At 46.9% G+C, this 22,559-nt stretch overlaps 1 protein-coding gene across 4 annotated transcripts in view; it reads right to left on the minus strand.

Annotated features, from left to right (window-relative positions):
- Window positions 1-6,500: 6,500 nt before the first annotated feature.
- GSN (gelsolin) overlaps window positions 6,501-22,559 on the minus strand; it is a 56,365-nt gene continuing 40,306 nt past the window's right edge. For all 4 annotated transcript variants that reach the window (XM_063081827.1, XM_063081825.1, XM_063081824.1 and 1 more), the window contains 12 exons: window positions 22,077-22,166; window positions 19,771-19,903; window positions 18,488-18,576; window positions 18,132-18,347; window positions 16,191-16,324; window positions 13,908-13,998; window positions 11,852-12,022; window positions 11,016-11,190; window positions 9,813-9,937; window positions 9,505-9,582; window positions 7,526-7,586; window positions 6,501-6,892 (listed from right to left, as the gene is read on the minus strand). In XM_063081827.1, the coding sequence (XP_062937897.1) occupies window positions 6,723-6,892; window positions 7,526-7,586; window positions 9,505-9,582; window positions 9,813-9,937; window positions 11,016-11,190; window positions 11,852-12,022; window positions 13,908-13,998; window positions 16,191-16,324; window positions 18,132-18,347; window positions 18,488-18,576; window positions 19,771-19,903; window positions 22,077-22,166 (1,533 nt within the window). In that variant the 3' untranslated portion in view covers window positions 6,501-6,722. The remainder of the gene's footprint in view (window positions 6,893-7,525; window positions 7,587-9,504; window positions 9,583-9,812; window positions 9,938-11,015; window positions 11,191-11,851; window positions 12,023-13,907; window positions 13,999-16,190; window positions 16,325-18,131; window positions 18,348-18,487; window positions 18,577-19,770; window positions 19,904-22,076; window positions 22,167-22,559) is intronic.

Consider the following 22,559-nt stretch of genomic DNA (forward strand, 5'->3'; position numbering starts at 1 on the left):
TCCAGTTAATCACACAGACATACCTCCTACTTAAAAAGAGAAACAATAAGAAACCAATGGGTTTTACCTGCAACATTCAACCTTCTTTGAAGAACTGCCTTGAATTATCGGCTACCATTTGTGGAGTACCAGTCACTCGGCCCTATGCTTAGAAACCTGTACATACATTCTATCACTTTATCCTCAAAACAGCTTGATGAGATATTTATTTATTGTCATCATTTTATACATAAAGATACCAATGCACAAAGATTAAAATTTAGCTAAAGTCACATGGTTGGTAAGGAGCAGAGCTGGGATTCAAACCCAAATCTGTCTAATGCCAAAGACTCCTAGGGTGTCTTAGTGTAACTTTGTGTGACATTACCTGCCTCCACCGTGCCCGTATACATACCACCACCATCAGATATTTGAGATATAGGTCACAACTTTTCAGGACTGTCAAAGTTCATTTGACTGCATTCATACCCAAGCTGGCTTTAAATTTTAGTTTCAAGCCATCTGATCTAGCGGAAGTTCAGTACAAACGAGGAGAGCTGATTTGTGTTTGTAATCATAATGTAACACACTGGCACGGGCAGGTGCAGACCCGGGTTCCATGGGCTTTTGTTGCCCTTTAAACTATAAAATCTCTTGTGATCCTCACAACACCTGGTCTTCCCATGGTCACTCGCTAGTAAATAGCAAACCCAGTGCCCTTCCTACTCACCAGGTTTGGTTTCCAAACTTTCTTTTAGCACCAAACCCCACTTTTCAAAGGAAACTTTACATTGGTAATACCTAGTGTCCTTTACCAGGGTAAGGTCTGAAGTTCACATTTATAACATTTACTTAATGTGAACTAAATCGATGAGAACAATGAGGACATTTTGAAGTTTATAAAGTTAATTACAATTAGGAGAGTTAAAATTTAAATCAGACTCTACATTAATTACATCAATTAATGTTTCCGTTTTGCTTCTAAGTGTCTATCTTTTATGACCACCTTAAGAATTTGAATCAAATATTTGTAAAATCATGGAAGCACCTCATAGAACTCTACAGATCTCAGTTCAAAAGTTGCTACTCTTATCCATACCTCTCACCATATACTAAAATCAACTCAAAATGGATTAAGGATTTAAATATACACCCTGAGACAATAAAACTTCTTAAAGAAAACATAGGGGAAACACTTCAGGAAATAGGACTGGGCACAGACTTCATGAATACGACCCCAAAAGCACGGGCAACCAAAGGAAAAATAAACAAATGGGATTATATCAAACTAAAAAGCTTCTGCACAGCAAAAGAAACAATTAAAAGAGTTAAAAGACAACCAACAGAGTGGGAGAAAATATTTGCAAAATATACATCTGACAAAGGATTAATATCCAGAATATATAAGGAACTCAAACAACTTTACAAGAAGAAAACAAGCAACCCAATTAAAAAATGGGCAAAAGAGCTAAGTAGGCATTTCTCTAAGGAAGATATCCAAATGGCCAACAGACATATGAAAAAATGCTCAACATCACTCAGCATCCGGGAAATGCAAATCAAAACCACATTGAGATACCATCTAACCCCAGTTAGGATGGCTAAAATCCAAAAGACTATGAACGATAAATGCTGGCGAGGCTGCGGAGAAAAAGGAACTCTCATACATTGTTGGTGGGACTGCAAAATGGTGCAGCCTCTATGGAAAATGGTATGGAGGTTCCTTAAACAATTGCAAATAGATCTACCATACGACCCAGCCATCCCACTGTTGGGAATATACCCAGAGGAATGGAAATCATCAAGTCGAAGGTATACCTGTTCCCCAATGTTCATCGCAGCACTCTTTACAATAGCCAAGAGTTGGAACCAGCCCAAATGCCCATCATCAGATGAGTGGATACGGAAAATGTGGTACATCTACACAATGGAATACTACTCAGCTATAAAAACGAATGAAATACTGCCATTTGCAACAACATGGATGGACCTCGAGAGAATTATATTAAGTGAAACAAGTCAGGCACAGAAAGAGAAATACCACATGTTCTCACTTATTGGTGGGAGCTAAAAATTAATATATAAATTCACACACACACATACACACATACACACACAAACCGGGGGGGGGGGGGGAAGAAGATATAACAACCACAATTATTTGAAGTTGATACAACAAACAAACAGAAAGGACATGGTTGGGGGGGAGGGGGGGAGGGAGAAGGGAGGGAGGTTTTGGTGATGGGGAGCATTAATCAGCTACAATGTATATCGACAAAATAAAATTAAAAAAAAAAAAAAAAAAAAAAAAAAAAAACAAAAGTTGCTACTCTTGAGTGCTTTTCCTGCTTCACCCTCCAACTCATAATGTGACCTTAGGTAAGTCATATCCCCTCTCAGCCTCATTTTCTTTTCCTGTAAAATAAGGAGATTGTATCCACCTGTTTGGGTCTCAGATCGTTTAAGAAGGGGTTGAAAGCTGCAGAGCATTGTCTTTGAAATTGCACATTGGGGCATGCACACACAAATGTGTGTACTTTAGGGGACACACTCATTATTACGCCTATCCAAAGACTTAAGAACCACTGGACAAGATTACCTCTAAGATCCTTTCTAACTTCAAAACTATACAGTTCCCTGAAGAATTTTTTTAATTTGTAGAAACTAAGAAGGCCAAGGGAACCATAAACGGAGTGCCAAGCACTATGCAAGTCTCTTCGTGCATCTTTCATTTCCATTCCTAATCCCATTTGGCTGTGTTGACCAGGCCGTGGGAAAATCCCTGGATTCTTTAGGGTTATTAGTGATGGTCTCCTACTATGTTGTCAGCATAACAGCAGGTCTGCAGCAGATCCAGGCTCAGATCAGGCTAGGATTTGCTTAAAGGAGTCGTATTTGCTAGTAGGATGCAGCCCTTTTCAATCCACCCTATAGCCAGAAGAGTTTGGTGAGAAAGGAAATCGAAGTCACTGTTAAGACTGTTTTTAGAAAGCTTTAGAAACTTACCATAACGTAGGTTAGGAATCTTCCCTAAAAGATTCTGGAAAAAGTTGGCTAGAAATTAAGCCCGCTGAAAATTACTATATGTCACGAGACTATTAAAAAAAAAACAAACCACCACTGTTAATAATTTTTATTTTCAGTATCTGGCCCCAAAAAAGTCTCCAACAAAATGCCTGTATACCCATTATGGGTCCTTGAGACGTGAGGAAAGGTTTTCTGTGGACTTGGGAGCAGTTTCTCCTCCCTTTTCTGGGAAAATTTCTAGAAATATCCTTCCTCTTTTCCTCTAGGCATTGCCATGCATGGGTGTGAGGGCTGCACCACTGACAGGTATTTCACAAGACTGGGTAGGGCAGAGCCAGGAGAACCAACAGGAAACCCAGACCCATTGGGTGTTGTCCCCATGAAGTCCCCCTGACTCTGGACTGTTATTAATGAGAGCACATAAGAGTGCTTAAGGTTTAATTGGTTTAAGTTGGTTCTTCGTTGTTTACAGCCAAAACCATCCAATCTGATCCACAATGCAATAGGTCCTTATTTACGTGCGTATGTACTGGGTTTGGCTATGGACTAGGCTCTTTAAGGTTTTGGTTTTTGTGTTGTTTTGTTTTGTTTTTTTTACCACTTTTGAGCACTTATGGAAATGGGCCAGACATTGTGCTAAGCTTTATCTCCCCTAATCCTCATAAAAGTTCTTTTTTTTTTTTTTTTTAAAGGATGACCGGTAAGGGGATCTCAACCCTTGGCTTGGTGTTGTCAGCACCACGCTCAGCCAGTGAGCGAACCGGCCATCCCTATATAGGATCTGAACCCGTGGCCTTGGTGTTATCACCAAGTGAGCCACAGGCGGCCTCCTCATAAAAGTTCTAAGTGAATAGACACTGTTCTCATTCCCATTAGCAGAAGATCACACTGCTAATAAGTGGTGGAGCTAGAATTTAAACACAGGTCTGACCTAAACCTCAGCTATTAGCCACTAAATTATACCACCTCCAACTAAGTAATAGATAAATGCCATACTACTATTCTGTAGGTGGGGAATTTGAGGCTCAGAGAAAAATTTTTAAGTATAATTACTGTAATGCTTTGCACAATGTAAGTACAAAATAAATATCTGTTGAACTGAATTGCCCAAGATTGGACGAAGGATCCAATCTCTTTCCGTGAGATGCCCCTGTGGTACCTGCCCTGGTATTTCACAATGATTTCTCCACTGCAGATGATGAAGTCTAAAATTGTCAGGAAAAGGAAATGTGTGGTTGAAGTGATACTGTTTCTGATTCGCTATTTTGCCTTTAAGAAAAAAATATGAAGTCAGAGCAACTCACTTGCACAGGCGATTTCCTTTCTCAACTTGGCAGAGCTGTCACTTGAGGCCACAGCCACGCCCTGAATGCCAGTTAAACCAAATGAGGAATTCATGGGCAGGTCAGCCTGCAATGTGTCCTCCGGTAGTAAATTTTCAGGAAGTAAGCTAACTTTGTCTAGACAGGTCTCTACCTGCCTCTAGCAAAGGCCTTTCAGATGGTAAATGCTGCTTTTGTGCCAGGATTTTGTCACGTTAGCTTTGACCACAAAAGCAAGCCTTTGGGGGGAGGCAAGGCAGGCGTTACAGGATTAAGTCTGAACTCCCAGGACATGGCATTCAAGGCCCCTGCCCACCTCTCAGTGTTGAGGCCCAGCACACCCCGCCTTCTGCTCCGGCCACACCAGGCTGTCGTCTGTCCCTGAGCACACCATTCTCCCTTGAAGCTCCTCTGCCTGAGATGACTTGGCTTCCCCCCCAGGCTTCACCCGGAAAATTCCTTCTCCATTACCCTCGTCACCGAGCGGTGAATCAGAATCTCTGGAGATAGGGTCCCTGGGGAATCCATGCTTTAAAAAAGTTCCCTGGACAATTTCAGTGATCCACCAGCTTTAGAAACAAGAGGGTAAACACACACACACACGCACTTCCCACCACACAAACCCTCATGCTGTTTTCTGCTCTTCTCCAGTCATATGCATGGGAGCTTTCACTCCATAACTTGGATGGGGGTGGGATGCGGGAAGGTGGCACAGAACAGAGAGAGGAAAACATGGTGAGAAGAGACCAGAAGGATAGAGAGGTGGGAATGGGGGGGGGGGTCTGTCCTCCAGCAGGTTCCATGCACTGGTTTGGAGCCTGCATGGAGAAAAAAAGGTTTAGAAGCACTTCATGAAAATGTCCAAAAGGGACTTCGTGACACCCAGAGAGTGCAGAGATTCAGGGCCCAGGAGACCAGGAGGTACACAGCGGAGTCCCTCTCCTCACACCAAAGACTGCAACTTTGGGGGTATCCGGGGCAGCTCTTGGGATGGTAGCAGCAGCAGCAGAGATTTCTCCAAACAGCTTTGGGGCAACAGAATGAACTTGTGGGAAACAGAGGTAGAGAAAGGTCCAGGCAGATGTTACAGGAAGTGGCAGCTATGAGAATGCACCTTGCCCACTTTCTACTACAGGAAATGTAACTGAATAAGGGCCCCAGCTGCTGGCTTTGACCTCCATCCCACGTGTGCTCCAAGGCCATCCCGACCGATGACTCAGTGCAGCGGACTCAAGAACACTTTGAATTGGACAGATATTCGTACACCCATATTCACAACAGCATTATACACATAGCCAAAAGGTGGAAACAACCCGGTGTGCATCGATGGATGAATGGATAAACAAGATATGGGTGGCACATATATACGGTGGAATATTATTCATCCACAAAAAAGAATGAAATGCTACAACAGGGGTGAATCTCGAAAATATTATGTTAAGTGAAATAAGTCAGACACAGAAGACAAATACTGTGTGATTCCACTTATATGAGGTATGTAGAATAGGCAAATTCATAGCGACGGAAAGCAGAATCGAGGTTAGCAGGGGCTGAGGGGAGGGGAGGGTGGGGAATTATTAATTAATGGGCACAGCATCAATGCTGGGGATTATGAAAAAGGTTTGGACGCAGAATAGGGGTGATGGCAAAACAACACTGTAAATGTATGGAATGTCACTGAATTGTACACTTACAAATGTTTGATAATGAATACTCTGCTACGTATAGTTTGCTACAACTAAAAAAATAAAAATGGGACCATTCCATGAAATGAAAAAGGAACACTTTGACTTTGGCTCTACGACTACCCAAAAGCTTTGCCAAGGCTTCCTGGACTACCCGGCCATGCGGACACGCCCACTCACCTGCTGTCCGCCTCTTCTTCGTGTAGGGTCTGACTTGTCTCTGGGTCCAATGGCTCCCCCAGCCTTCCCCAGGTGCCTACCTACTCCCTTTCACACAGGTATTTGTACATCTACGCACATCTCATCCCATCTCAGAGGACCAGGACGAACACACAAGGTGGACGTAGCTTACCTACCGGTTCCAGGTACATGTCAGGCACCTCACGTAGGCCTTCCAAGAATTACTAGGGACGCAGGCAGGGTGGAGGCTATCACTGTCCAAAGGGTAGGGGCTAATGAGCGAGGAAACAGAGGAGCCACAAGAGGCTAACACGCTTCAAAAAGCTTTTATTGTATTTAATTTCCAAAGCACAGATATTTGAGACAAGTTTGCAAGGACCCTGAATTTTGCAGGGCTCTTTATGGCTACTGTAAAAAAACAACAACAACAACACACACACACATACACACCGGAGTTGCCCTGCTCACTGTAGGGGATGAACAGTTCTAAAAGGCACTGACCGGTGACACTGGTGGCTCCTGCCCTTCCTCAGGCAGCCAGCTCAGCCATGGCCCTGTCCAAGGGGTCCACAGACCAGTAGTTGTCATCCCAGCCGAGGAACCAGCCCACGAAGGAAGGAGGCTCAAAACCTTGCTTCACCACGGTGATGGGGGTGCGCCTATCCCGATTAGCTGGGTCTGTCTCAATATACCGCTTGGCTGCAGACACACATGTAAGAAAAGGAATTCTTAGTGCCTCCCTCCTCGGGGAGAGGATAGTTCAGGGCAGGGGCTGCTAAAGAAGATGATTTGGGGTCCTTTGTCCCTGCTTCCCCACTGGGCACCATCATCCCTTAAAGGCAATGATGCCCACGTGGGTTCTCTACCAGCCTGCCCAGGACACAGGAGGGACAGGGACTACAGTTTAACTTCCTGCTTAGAAAACTCTCAGTCCCTCTTTGGATATACTATTTTTCCCTTACTGTTCCCTACTGGAAGTTATTAAAGAACTAGCTACGGTTCCCACCTCCCAAACCAGATCTGTCCAGCTCCCAGATATCTGCTTTGCAAAATCTACATCCTGACTAGTTCAACCCTCAGGCATTCTGCAGCTTCAACTTCTGTTCCTTCCTTGAACTTGAGGTGGCTTCTCTTCTATTCCTTCCTTCTTCTGGTATACCTGAGGCTTTCTGAAGGAACTGATCTGTTCTTTCACCACCCCAGGCAGGGCTTAGGAGGGGCTGACTGTGGATGAGGAAGTCCCACCCCACCGATGTTAATTCTCGGACCCATACAGGAAGCTGCTCCCACCACCCCCTCATGTGACAGACCCACAGAGACTTGGGTCCTCACCGGAGGTCAAGGCTTCTGTCTTTTCTTCTTCTTGAGAATCCTTTCCAACCCAGACAAAGACCTGGAGGTGAGATGTAAAATAAAGAGTACATGAGAAGAGGTGACCCAAGTCACTGCTAGAGGAAAAGTGGGAGGTTCCAGGTGCTGGAGCAGACAAAGCCCTCGACTAACTAACAGAGCCCACAGAAGATGGCCGGAAGGATGTGCAACAGAGCTTGCAAAGCGGTGATCTACAACATGTTTTGTTTGTTCACTCAGCACCTCATGTTGGCCAGTGACTTTTTAAAAAACGAATTTAGTTACTAATTACATAGAAATGTAGATTTCAAATAAACGGGGGAGGGGGAGAGGAAGAAGACACAACAATCACAATTCCTTGAATTTGTTAAGACAAGTGAACAGACACGATGTTGATGAGGGGGGAAGGAGGAATTGGTAAAGGGACACAAAAATCACCTATGTTGTATATTGATGAAATAAAATTTTTTTAACAATCTAGATTTCCAACTTCTCCTGAAAAATTGGAGGATCTGGCAGCCTGGGCCTTCCCTCACTTGGATGAGGCTAAGCAGCAGCTGCCCCCATTAGCTGGGCCATCCTAGTCTGCCTCGGGCTCCACCACTCCCTCATGTCTCCCCATCCCAGCCTGCTTCACTCGACATTGCCAACCAGGCACCATCAGACATTGGGTTTGAGATCCCTCTCTAGAGCTTCATGAATTTTCTGTTTAAAGGCATTTATTTGTTCAACAAATGAATGGCCAAACACATTCTCACTCATTTATTCATTCAACAAATATAAATTGAGAGTCTACTGTGTGCCAGTCTCTGTGAGTCTTGGGCAACATGGGTTAAGGCTTGGAATAAAAACCATTCACCGCCACTACCACCATTTTGAGCCTTCTTACATGTTTTGTTGCACATAAAAATCTATTCAGCTTATCTTTACATATTATCTATTTTTATGCATACCTAAAATACTATTTTAAAGAGCACCTATCATTGATAAAGTGGCATTAGATAATAAAATACCAGACTTGATTGCTCTTACTTATTGACAGATGTGTGCCCTACTGAACCAGAAGCCCCTCTAAGGCAGGTATTGTGTCTATTTTGTTCATCAGAGGATTCCCAGCATTTAGCATTTTGCCTGGAAGACAGTGGTGCTGAATGAATGTTGGCTAAGTGAAGGAACACACAGACGAACAGGCAGATTGAGTAGCCAGTGGATCAGTGACAACAGCTGAATGGCTTAAGCTGCAAACATTTGGGTCCTGAACTTTCAAGTAGGGATTGCAAAAAGCAGCCCCATGGGTAGAGGAGAATCTTATTCCTTCACAGCCAGCCATTCTATAACCTGATCACTCTGGGAGAAGCCAACGTGACAGGAAGGGTTATTAACCTGACACACCCCACGAGAATGAGGGCAGGGAATGTCTGCTTTATTCATTGCTCCATTCCCAGCATCTGTAACACAAAGTGTCCTGCACAAAGCAGATGCTCAATTAATATTGGCTGAATGAATGAATGGCATTTTCCCCTGCCAAGTCCTACACAACAGACTTCCTTAGGAGATGAAGCAGAGAGAGCCTAGAGCCCTCTAAAATAAGAGAGGCACAACGAAACTTTCAGGTGACAGTGGTTAGTTTACATCTGTAGATGGGATGCCGCTTAGTTCAGCTTTGTTTACCAACAGATTTAAAGCAGGCGTTCACACTCCCCTAAGCCCTAGGATAGAAGGTCATTTGATTTGCATCTATATGGTGCTTTGCCATCACTCCCATTTTACAGATGAGGAAATGAAGGCTCAGAAAGGGGAAAGGACTTGCAGCAGCTCAAGGACTTTTCTGTCAACACCTGGTACAGCCTCTTTTAGGTCCATTGGCCCCAGAACCAATGGACCAATGGATCCTAGAACCAGAAGCCTAGCTCCTCTACTGCCTCTGCCACAGACAGACTTTACTTCTGTCCTTCACCCACCTGGTCCCAGGTGTCCAGGAGCATGACGTCATCAGTAGCCAGGTCTTCCTGCATGAGCTCACCAGGAACCTCTTCAATCTGAGAAGGAACAAAGAGGTTAATGAAAGAGCTTCAGCAAGAAGTCTTCCCTCCACTGGGGAGGCTTCCCCTATTGACCCCGACGAGGGAGCCGCAGAGCTGGTTCTTGCAGCATGGGCTCCTTCCTCTGCGCTGTGCCATCAGAACTTTCTCCCTGCCCCTGCTGCTGACAGGTTCCTGGGCACCCATTTCCCAGGGGAAAGCAGAGGTGTGGTTCGGCAGGGGCTCACCACAAAACGTCCGATCTTGTTGGAGCAGGCAAAGAGCCGAGGGGGGTGGGCATCCATCTTCTTGTCTTTCAGCCGCGGGGACGTGCGGTAGGCAGCCTTCCCGCCCAGGGCCTCCCAGAAGCCATCTGCAGAGGGAGGCCACACCAGTTGCCGAGGGATGTCACCACCCCCCTAGTGCATCTCATCAGATCCCAGGACAAACCCTGCCCAAGCCCAATCAACTGTTCTCCATCCTTGCCCTCCATTCTAAAATCCCAGGGGATCAAGAGGGAAGGGGCCTGAGGGAAATTGAAGGTGACGAAATGGAGGCCCAGAGAGGGCAGACTTGGCAGTAGACGCATCGCCAGGACTACTCTGGCTTGAGGCTGACAACAGCACTACGGGATGGGGATAATTATCCGTACTCAACAGAGAGAGGTTAAGCAACTCACCCAAGGTCACACAGCTAGTTAAATGATAAAGTCAGGACACAAATTTTGTCTCACTCCAATCCCCATGTTCTTTCCACTGTACCTGCTCTCTTTATACCTGCTCTGTCCATGGGGGGCTATTTAGATTTAAAATCATTAAAATTAAATATGATTAAAAGTTCAATTCCTCATTCTCACCAGTCACATTTCAAGTGTTCAACAGCCACATGCGACTAGTGGCATCAACTTGGACCCAGCAGATACAGAACATGTCCATCCTCATGGAAGGTTCCACTGGACGGAGCCACTATAGACCAAGTTGCCCTTCTCCATTTCTATTAAGCATCAAGCAGGCAGGAATGGGCTCAAGGTAACAGCAGAAAAGACTGAGGGCTGGCATCAGGAAGCTGTTCCTGACCCATGGTCTAGCAACAGAGCAGGCTTGTGGCATTCAGTCCATGGAGACTCTAAAGATTAGGGGAGACTGCTGCCCTCTGATGCTGTCACCCCTGCCCACCATCTTTCAAGGCTTCCTAGCAAGTGATCGCCTCCTCCAGCAGCCTTCCTGGACTGTTCCAGCCCCCACCAAGCTCTTCTTTCTTTAACTCCTGGAGACCTCCCCACCCAACTCACCATAGCCCTCATTTTAATCCAACCACTTCTACTTAACACACATTAGGGGACAGGCACTGGGGAGGGTGAGAGTACAGGTCCCCCCAAGGAGAAAGACGGGAGCAAAACCTAACAGCTTCAGTCCTCAGAGAGCAGCAGGTCCCCCTGCACCGGCTCCTACCTGGCTCGCTGCCTTCTGCCACCTGCACAGGTTGGGCCCGCAGCACCCTGAGCAGCTCCTGTGCCCCCGTCTTCTCCGCCTCGCTGGCTCCTGCACCCATCCACAGGTAGGCAGCTGAGGGAGTTTTCAGGACAAAGGCATCGTTGGAGTTCAGCGCACCAGCCTTAGGGATTACCTGGGAGGGCAGTGTTCAATTCATCAGAAACCAGACAAAAAGCCCTCAGCCCCCTACTCACCACCCAGGAGACCCTGCAGCAGGACTGGCTCTTAGGTGGGGACTTGGAAGAACACTCCCCACCAGAGCTGAGGGCAGACTTTGGACGCTGAGGGCCTTGGTTGACTCCCACAAGTCATTATTGCACTGTGACTAGCTAAGATGATTCTACAATTAATTCTGAGCTGCATAAACAGAAGTTGAGTGCCCAGAACAAAGAAGATGACAGTCCCATTCTCCTCTAAGCTGTTCAGAACCATCCTGGAGAATTATGTCCAGGTCTGTGCCTTCCACCATGGAAGGGATAGCAGCTGACTAGAATGTAATCAGAAACAGCACCCAGATTGCACAGAATGGACCATGTGGTAGGCAGTGAGCTGCCCGTTACTGGGCTTCTTGTAAGCAAGAAGCACTGGAAGTACTTGAAACAGGAGGACATACATCTAAGACTGACTGCTGATCCTGCTGCCAGGACAGGAAGGTACAAAAAGCTCCTTCTTAACCCCTCACCCAACCCCACCCAATCCTGTGCCCAGAGATCTGCCCATCAAGCCTGGGAGGTTTCAGGGAAGCCAATCTCCCTGTGGTCCATCTCTCCTGTGGTCCAGGACCTGGATGTTACCTCAACGGCCCGGGTGGCTCCAGAGCTGCTGGCCCGGACCTGGAAGAGGCGGGTAGTGGCAGCGGCTGTCTGCCCACCCTCGCGGGAGGTGCCACCCTTGTAGATGATCATGGGCTTCCCGCCAAACAGGCTCATGAGGTGGGCAGGCTCCTTGCCTTGGACCACACGGCTCTGGCAGGGAGACAGGAGAGCAAGTCAGGGAAGATAGCAATGGGGGAGAGGGAAGATCAGTCCTTCTGTGTGGCACTGGGACCACCCCTCCAAATGCAGCCCTCATGCTTGGGTCCATGTGTGGCATGACCCTACAGCACACAGGCGCTGGGCAGGGAAACCATGGTTCCAGGAAGGTTGGAGACAACACTGTTGCCTGAGGTCCCCCGGGCACTGCCTCGGCTGCTCTCCCCCTCTCTACACCCATGAGGACTTGCTTTGCTGACCCTGCGTCTGGGCCAAGAACCAGAAGAGCCCATGTTTGCAAATATTTCCTTAAATGGAAGCACAGAGATTGTTCGTGGACATTTTTCCAGAACGGTGATGTCAGCTCCAGGCATGAGAGCCAGTGGAATTGTGACAATAGAGCCTTGCAGATCTGGAGAGACCCCTCCTGTACATCCAGTGAGCCCAGATGCAAGCTGCAGTCAGGAGCTTGGTGCTCCCTTGATTTCGGAGGGAGGCAAGGTCTACACCAAGATATGTCACACATGCTCCCACCCTGTGTGTCCACCTCACTTCAGATCCAAGTTGTGGCCCCCAACTAACTAAACCTAGAAGATAACCTCACATGTGTGTTGGGTATACTGTGATCACTTTCCACCAAGACCCACCACTGCTGGGTTAGATCTCAAATCACCTCCACCCTGATGGTGGGAATTTGGGCACATGCCTCAACCTCTTGGGTTCTTCCTCTGTAGAATGGGACTAAGAATGCTACTCCCAAGGCTGCTGTTGGGATAAAATGAGCAAAGACAGTAATCGTCTCACTCTGCCTGGCACCCAGACTGTCAGAGTCAAAGGTCAGGGCACCAATCCCAGATCCAAATCTAGAACACTGCTCGCTTCAAGGGTAGAATAGAGGAAGCAGAATTCTCCTCAGAATTCTTATCACATCTCCTCCATGACCTGGCTCTGCTGCTTTATGGTGCCCTACACTGTAGCCAGAGCAATGTTTTAAACCAGAAATCCCTTCACCTCAGATTTACCATTCAGCAACTTTCCACTGTTCCTGAGATCACATCTTCACCATGGTCTCTGAGTGGTCTTGCCCCTCTGAGCCCTTCTCTAGCCCATATCATGGTGCCTCCCCCCTCGCTTTACTACCCAGTCCCCCTCCCACCTCAGGGCCTTTGCGTACACTCTTCCCCCTGCCTAGAATGTGCTTCCCTTCACTCTCCGCCTGGCCAACTCTTACACACTCAGGAGGCCCTAGCTGAAGAGTCCCTTCCTGGGGTGTGGGGGTGGGGGGATGAGGGAGGCTTCTCTAATCCAATTAGACCCTACCTGGGATTTATGTCATTATATGTGACACATATGTATAAGGGTGGAGCCTATTATGTGCCAGGCATGGTTCTAAATGCTTTACAAATGTTAACTCTTAATCTTACAGAAATCCAATGAGATAGGTACTGTTATCATCCCCATTTTGAGAACGCAGACACACAGAGAGGCTAAGTGACTTGCCCAAGGTTGCCTAGAGGTAAAGTCAGGGTTCAAACCCAAGCACGCTGGCTCCACATCCATCCCCTTAACTGCTCCGCCACACCGCCTCTCCTGTACTTTCTCCCAAGGTGTCTTGTTATTTTCACTCACTACATACATTACAGTGTATGGTCATACATCCACTGTGTGCATGTTTGTTGAATGTCTATCTCCCTTCTGGACTATAAAGAGCAACAGGGTAGGGGCAGTGTCTGTGTGTCCATGGCTGCAGACACAGTGTTGGGCACATGGAGGCCCTGCATAAAGATTTGTTGCATGGATGGATGGATGCATGCACGGATGCATGGATGGGTGCACAGTCAGGAAGATGAGTGAACAGAGAGGCAGTGGCTGGGCTCACCTGGACAGGAGTACCTCCCAGCTCCTCATCCAGCTGGGCAGTCAGGATGGCAGATGCAGCGACCTCATCCTGGGTAGACTGGGCGCCCTGCCTGGAAGAGGAAGTGAGACTTGGCATCAAGGTTTGCACAGAGCCCTGGGCCTGAGAAACCCACACACCCCCACGTTACAGGTAATAAAAGTGAGACACGGAGGGAGAGAGACTTTCTCAAGAGGAACCAGAGCCAGGAACCCAACCAGCACTCTCAACCCTCATCCTGGCATTTGCTTTCTAACATAGATCTGAGCACAACAAATGGATTTCCTTATCCTAAATGTGCCCTGCAGGGGACTGGCTGGGGCATCCCATGCTGGACAGACAGCCACAAGAGAAGGTGCTCTGAGACTCAATTCTGAGATGCAGAAAAGTGGCCAGTTCATCTCTCTGGATGGAAAGGCAGATCAGGGAGTAGCAAGTGTAAAATGATCCCATTTGTGGCAAAAGACTTCCGTAGATTTGGCCTCACATGGACACGTGCAGTGAAGTCTGCACAGATGTTCACACAAGGTCAGCGGTGATTCCCCAAGAGTGGAGACTAAGGGGATTTGGGCTTTCTACCCCACCTTTTCCTATATTGTCTAATTTCCCATTTCTAACACATGGTATCTGTATAAGCAAACAAAATCTGACAAATCAATGTGGTGGCGCAACTAATTTTTAAAAAAGACTTCTTAGGAATTTTGTACACTGTGCATGTATTATCACCTAGTCAAAAAAAAATTTTTAAGCTTCTTTTAAAAGTTTGATGCTGTCAAATTGAGAGGCATTCTACAAGTCACTTTTGAAGACTAAAACCCTTCAAAAATGTCAAGGTTGTGAAAGAAAAGGAAAGACTGAGGAACCATCACAGGTTGGAGGAGACTAAGGACACATAATGAGTAAATGCCACGTGGGTTCCTGGCTTAGATCCTGCACCAGAAAAAGGACATAGAAGGAAAATTGGTGACATTCAAGTAAAGTCTATAGATTAGTAAATAGCATTGACTGTATCAATGTTGGTTTCCTGGTTTTGATCATTGTACTATGGCTACGGAAGATGCGGACATAGGGGAAGTTACGAGAACGGTATTATTTTGGCAACTTTTCAGAAAGTCTAAAATTATTTCAAAATTAAGTTTTAAAAGAGGAAATCCAACAGACTATAATCAACAAAATGTTTGAGACTGAACAGCAGAAGAAATACAAATGAGAAGTACACTGAGACACCATTTTATAAGCTATAAGGTTGATAAAATCCAAAAGTTTGACAACACAGTCCACTGGTGTGGCTATAGGGAAACAGGGACTCTCACACATAGCTGGTGGAAATGCAAAATGCTAGAAACCCTATCAAGGGGAATCAGGAGCTATCTGTCAAAATAAGTGCATTTACCCTTTGACCCAGTAATCCTACTTCTGGGAACTTACTCTAGACATATTTCTCTAAATGTTCAAAATGACGTTTAAGGTTACTAATCACAGCAATGCTTGTAATAGTAAAAGACTGGAATCAATCCAAGTATGCATCAGCGGGGAATTTGTTAAATAAACTACAGTAGAGTCACCCATACGAATATTATGCAGCTGTAAAAAAAGAAGAAGGAAGCTCTCTGTGTAATGACATTGATTGGTCTCCAGGAAGAATTAAGTCAAAAAAGTACAGTGCAGAACAATACACACTATCTTTTGTGTAAGGAATAGAGAATTATGAACAGAGATCATATTTGCTTATATTTGCATAAAGAATTACTGAAAGGATATACTAGAAACTAATGAAAGTGGTTACCCACGAAGGAGTAGGATTTGGAGAAAGAGATAGAGAAGAACTGGGGTGAGAACCAGATTTCAATAGGTAACTTTTTATTCTGCTTTAATTTTTGAACCATGTGAATGTGTTCTCTGTTTCAAAGGAATTTTAAAAGTAGTTTTTTAATTAAAAACATGCGGGAGGGTAAACACCAGTATGTACAATACTTGGCATCACAGACTTGTGGGAGATGTTCTGTTTGTTTCTCCTTGCTTACCTCATCTCCTACAATGGATGTGTAATATTTTGATAAGTTGTTTGGAGAAATAAGACAAGTGGTGCTGCCCTGTGGAAGAGAGCCTTCCCTGGGGGCGTGTGGCTGTCCCACCTCAGGCCCACACACCCTCAGACTTCCCTCAGTCCTGCTCACTCCCCTCTCCCTGCTGCCATGCTCAGGACCCAGCTGGTCCCTCCCACGCCCTGCCACACACACAGTCCAGATGGCCCCAGGCCCTCACCAGGTGTAGATGATCTGTCCCTGGCGGCCGCCATGACGGTAGTTGTACAGAATGATATAGCTGTCACCTCCGTAGAACTGCCCATACGTGGCTGGGTCCACGGGCACTTTGTCGGCACCTTCAATTCTCCAGATCTGCCAGAGCAAAGCTGGGATCAGATACTGTACAGGACCCCCAACCCCAACTCAGTTCAGCTGAGAAACCGCAATACAGTAGATTATGGTGAGATGGTAGGACAAGCTTTTTATAGGCAACTCTACTGGGGTTTAGACTGAAGTTAAATAATTTGCCCAAACCACAGAGCAACTAAGAGGCAGGGCTGGGACTCGATTCTAGGCTTCCTGCTCTGAATCCTCACGCCATGCCCCTGCCCCACCCTGCATTTCTTCAGAAGAATCATAATGGCAGCTCCCAAGGAACGTAGCACAGTGAGCGTTGAGCGTCAGACCAGATCCCAAATCAGGCTCCACCCCCTTAGATTTTGGGTGACCTGCTTAACCTCTCTGAGCCTCAGTTTCCTCATCTGAAAAATGGTGTAATAACAGTACCTTCCTCGAAGCACTGTGAGGCTCAAATGAAGTTTATTCAAGAAAGTCTAGCACAGAGCCCAGCACAGGGCGATAGCTCTGTAGGTGGCAGCTACTCTTATTATAATTATTGTTATTATATTACTAGTAGTATCATTATCTCTATCACTATTGAATTGCTTGGACTCTATAGGTCACCACCAAAGGCCAGGTCATCTCTGGGTGACCTCAGATCGACCCCTGCTGGCAGGTTTCCTTGCAGAGCTCAGATGACACTGATTTTTCCAAGTGTCCCCGAGGCCCAGGAGTGCCATCTGGTGGTGCTGCAGGGACACCGAGTCCTCTAAGTCCTGGGAAACTGAATCCTAGAATCTCTAGATCTTGAAAATTCTTGAAGATGATGGAGTGGGATTAAACTCCATTTCACAGGTGAGAAAATGAGGTTAAGTGACTCGCTCAAGGTCACACAGCCAGCCGCAGGGTTCTTCCCACAATGCCCCCCTCCAAATATTCTCACTGCATCCTCCCCACCCACTGAAGTAACGAATGAAAAAGAATAAATACCAGCCACAAAAACAATAATAAACGTTAACACTTGCTGTTCCTATCATTAGGAATGACAGCAATGTTTGCCTGAAGCAGAGTCTACCTCACAAACATCTCTGAACCGTACCTGCCACCGCTCCACTGTCACTGTGACCTTCTTAGTCTCAAAGTCAGTGTCTTCTCCCCCCTAAACTATTACAACAACCACTCCATGGGCTCTCTACCTTCATTTTCCTGCCTCTGACCCACTTCCACAGCAAGTTTCTAAAGCATAGAACCGAGCCTGTCACATGCCTGCTTTTAAAAAGATAAAAGAAGGAAAAGGAAAAACCCTCACCAGCACCCTTGGAACCAGCATTCAAGGCCCCTTGCTGAGGGCGCCATCAGCAGTGGCCTCCAGGGACAGCTCCCTCCAAACAGAGTCCTGCCTGGCATCCCTGACACTCTTCAGTGGCAAACTCCTTCTCCCACTCTGAGACCCAACCCTAGGGTCCCTGTCTTCATGCAGACCGCCCAACAACCCCACCCCACTGCCCTTGTTGTGTTCCCACAGTCCCCTGTATTCCTTCACATCTTCCAGTGACCGCACAGGACCGAGCAATCAGCTGTGGCCACGGTCCCTTCCTCTCCCAGACCAAGCACTCCTCAGGGGCGGGAGGGGTCTGAGACACTTGGCACAGGGCCTGGCACACAGTAGGTGTTCAGGGTACACCGGTAGTGAAAAATAAGCGACACAAAAGAATGTCATCTACCAAAACATCTCGAAACCTCACAGAGAAACATCCTCAGGGAAGCAGGAGGCAGTGCCCGGGCCAGAGGTGCCCAAGAGGGACCAGGGAGGGGCCTGGACACCCGCCACACCCTGCACCTGTTTCTGGCCTGAGCCGTCATCATCCATGCTGTGCTGGGCGGCCATGGCGGTGGAGGTGTGCAGGGTGGCGGCATCGAAGGGCACCCGCTCCACGTTGGCGATGTGGCTGGAGAGGTAGGCCAAGCCCGGGCCGTCTGTCTGGTCTGGGTCTCGCCAGTTCTTGAAGAACTGCTTGAACAGCGGGGTCTCGCCGCCCTCAGGAAGGACCGAGACCTGGGAGGGGAAGGGGAAAAGGAAGTGTCTGGGCTGCCCAGCAGGGGTCCTCAGGGGAGCCTCAGATAACCAGTCACCCCAGCTCATCCCGCCAGAACTGGACCCGCCCCTCCCCATGCTACCTGGCCTGCAGGACTCACCTGGGTCTGCTTGGGGTAGTCCATCTTGGAGATGAAGTCGGAGGCCGTTTTGAGGGCAGCCTTCCTCTCCTCGGTGTTGGCCTGCTTGCCTGTCAGCAGCCAGAGGGACGACAGGGTTAGGGGCCTGGGATCCTGCTATATCCTAACTCCCAAGGGCCCAGGGAAAGAAGCAGCCAAACCTCTCTCCCTACTCTTCTTGGACTGTGGGCAGCCAAGTCCAGAGTACCCCAAAACCAGAAGTTCCTAGAACTCCCAGGGGTCCGGCTGGGGGTCCAGGCCCATGATGGCAACCCCAACAACCATTTAGTTCTGTGCTCAGAACTATACATAGATTATTTCACTTAGTTCACACAACAGCCTTATGTGATAAAGATCATTATTATCTTGTTCCCATTTGCATAAAAGGAAACTAGGGTCTTAGTGAGATTAAGTGACTTGACCAAGGCCACCGAGCAAGTGGGAAAGCTGCAATTCAGACTCTGCCCTGTCAACTCCGATGTCCACACACCACACACGCAGGCCGCCCTCCAGTGACAGGCTCCTCCCACTTCACAGTCTGAAGTTTGTCCCAACCCTGACAGCCTTCCTGTGCCAGGCGAGCTACTGGCCAGTTAGTGTCAGCCTTGGTCCCAGACTTCCCATCGCCAAGGCCAAGACCCAGGTCAGCTGATGCAGGACCAAAAAGACCAGATAATGACAGTAATGGCCACAAGTGCGCACGTGCTCTCTGTCCACTCACTGCCACCTTCCCTTCTGTCCTCCCCGGGACTAGCCTTCTGGTATCGGGGAGGATCGTGATGGGTCTTCTCAGAACATCTCAAGGCCTCTCAGAAACATCTGGGCCAACGTTTTCCAAGAGCCTCCCACAAGCTATTCCTCAAAGAGTTCCATGGACTTCTAGCACAGCATTTCCCAAACAGAAAGAGATCAAAAGCCTTCATCAAGAGCCTCAATGTACATTAGCAAGTTAGAAGTCCTGTAATAAACAAACTTGTTTAACATTATTTGATCCACCGTTGCCCACGAACTCATTTGACCACAAAGCTAGACATCTCTTATGTAATTTCTACATGACGCCATTAACCTTTCAGAGAATTTTAGCCCAAAGAGAGAATCTGGGGCCCAGAGAGGGTTAGTAAAGTGCCCACGATCACACAGCAAGTCAGTTGCAAAGCCGGGGCATTAGCCCACAGATCCTAATTTCCACTGCACCAGGATGCCTCCAACACACACTCCGCCCTCGGTCCTGGAGGCTAGTTGGGACCCTTCCCCATCCCCAGTACCTTTCCAGACAAAGATTTTCCCATCCCTGCCATGGTCCAGGATGAAGCAGTCCTCTGACCTCAAGGCCCCCTGAGCGAAGGGGTTCTCATCAGCCACAAGGGAGACAGACATGGTGCCTGCGCCATTGGAGACCTGAGGGGATGAGAGAGAGGGAGCCCAGCGTGTGAGTGTCCGCAGCCATCACCCATGAATGAGACCTCTACCACCTTGGCCTGCCAGAGGACGACCTCAAGCCAACACCCACCACCTCTACCCCACATGACACTGCAGAGTAACACCTGGGCTCTTGCCCTCACACTCTAAGACACATTTAGGCTTTCTTTTTCCTTTTCTGCTTTGTCAAACCTGCACCTGCTGAACTATATTCAGGTGAAACATGTAAACTGCACATGGGAAGGGAAGGCAGGATAAATGCAGGAACGTGGCGTAGCACAGGAGAAGAATTGAATAGTTTGTTGAAAAGATATTCCACCTCATCAATAAAAAAAAGAAAATAAAAATAAAAAGAGCTAAATGCAATCTGTTATCCTGGACAGAAACCTGGAATCAAAAACTGGGGAAATCCAAATAAAGTCTGTGTTTAGTTAATATACTAAACTAGTGTTAATTTCTTAGTTTTAACAAATGCACCTGGTTATGTTAAGATGTTTAGGAGAAGCTGGGTGAACGGTATACAAGAACTCTCTGTACCTATCTTTGCAACTTTTCTATAAACCTAGAAACTATTCAAAAACAAAAAGTTAATCAAACTTTTTAAAAAAGTGTATCATAGTCAACATTCAAAAGATTGACAACACCCGGAGTTGGCAAGGCTCTGGGTAAACAGGCATTTTCAAACCCGTTGAGGGTAATCTGGGAGACCTTCCAGAGTGCAGTGGAGCAACTTATATCAGAATTTCAAATAATAAGTGCTCTATAGGAATAGAGTATCTACTAAGTGCCAGGCACTGTTCTAAGCAATTTGTATAACATATAATGATGGAACTCCTTTAATCCTGACATATGATAGCTCTGTTCCTGTTCCCATTTCATTCATAAGGAAACCAAGGCACAGAGTGGGTAAATAACTTGAACAGCTAGAAAGCACCAGACCTGAGATTCAAATACAGGCAGTCTGGCTCCAGAACCAGTGTTTCCAACCACAGACTGATTCTCCAGCCTGTGACCGTGCCACTTCATGCGCTGAAACTTGCCCCAATGCGCCCTTAGCACAAGGGCATAACGAGGAACTGTTTGCAATCAGAAAAGGTGGAGACATCCTAATGTCCATCAGTCAGGATCTGCTTAAATTCTTACATTCATCAGACAGAATACTATGTCCCTGTTATAAAGGGCCACATAGATCTTCATTATAAAAAGATATTCCTAACCATGTGGAGTGGAAAAAAGAAGGCTACAGAACAGCATGAATAGTCTGGATCCATTTATATCAAATAGAGATGGAAAAGTAATTAGGGACAGAAAGATGTGTCTGGACAAAGATGTGTTCTTTCACCAAAATGGTGAGTGTGTAACCATGAAAACCGGTGAAGAGCCTATTATTTCTTAATTGAATTTTGTTACTTTTGTAATAAAAACATGCTTTTAAAATAATACTGGTTATCTTAAACAAGTGACTTTCATTTTTTTATATTCTTGAGTATTGCTCACTATTTTTTTTTTTGCAACAAACGTATCACTTCATAATCAGAAAAATCAATAATGTGATGTTTCTCTGGAGGTGGTGGAATCTGCACTCCCATTTTGTTATTATTTTACCACAAACAAGGCTGGGGAAAACACGAGTACAAGGGGCTCTTGATGGGCTTTATCTCTACACTCAGCCAAGAAGTCAAAGTTCCTAAGCTCAAGATAAGCCTCAATTCCGTTTCAAAAACCACAAGGAAGAAATTATAAAGTCATTAACCATAACCCACACTCCCACCCCCCTACCCATTTCTGTAGTATTTCCCTAAGTATTTTCCTAAGATACTTTCCAGTCCATTTTCTCTGAGGACTCCCAGAAATCCTGCAGAGTTGACCCTTCTGCTCTTCTTCCCACCTTACAGATGACAAAACTGAGATCCAAGAAGAGATCCCATGTTGGAACAGGACACAGACATGTTTGGAGTTTATCACATTCTCTTATTCTTAGTGCAGGAAGGTAAAGGAAATAGAAGAGCGTCCACTGGAAACATGAGGAAGCCGAGGCCCCCCACAAAAAGGGTGCTTTGCTCGGGGTCCAACAGCAGTGGAGCAGGGAAGAGCAGGTCTCCTGCCTCCTGTCGTGACGCAACGCCCAGGGGACAGTGCATCTGGGGCTCACCTTGTACAGCTTGGCCAGCTTGCGGTTGGCTGCATCCTCCTTGCCTGTGTCCTCAGTACCTGGGGGCAGATCGGGCTTGGGGCCCAGCACCTGCAGGAGATGGAAAGATGGAGAGGAAGGGTGGCCAGGAGGGAGGGGACTGGGCTCCTGAGAAAGCTCCCCAGGCAGGCAGGGACCACATGGGCATCCACGGTGACCCTCCACATGGTGTCCAGCCCCCTCTAGAGACATCCCTCATCGGGTCACATGCCTCCTGTGTAGGGCTCAACCAGATCTGCCTATAAAAAGTCTCTGCATCCCTGACTCCAGGAACTCCGAGAGGACACCCCTGCTCTTCTGCCTTCAGTACAGTTCTTCAGATATGTAATCTACTTTCTAATAGTGACAACTACAGCTACTGAACACCTTGCATGACGTGTCTTTAAAAGATCTGACTTCATCCTCACACCCACATCAGGAGGCAGAGATTATCACTCTCATTTT

The sequence above is a fragment of the Cynocephalus volans genome, chromosome 17 (genome assembly GCF_027409185.1).
Source record: "Cynocephalus volans isolate mCynVol1 chromosome 17, mCynVol1.pri, whole genome shotgun sequence".
In the NCBI taxonomy this organism is placed as follows: Eukaryota; Metazoa; Chordata; class Mammalia; order Dermoptera; family Cynocephalidae; genus Cynocephalus; species Cynocephalus volans.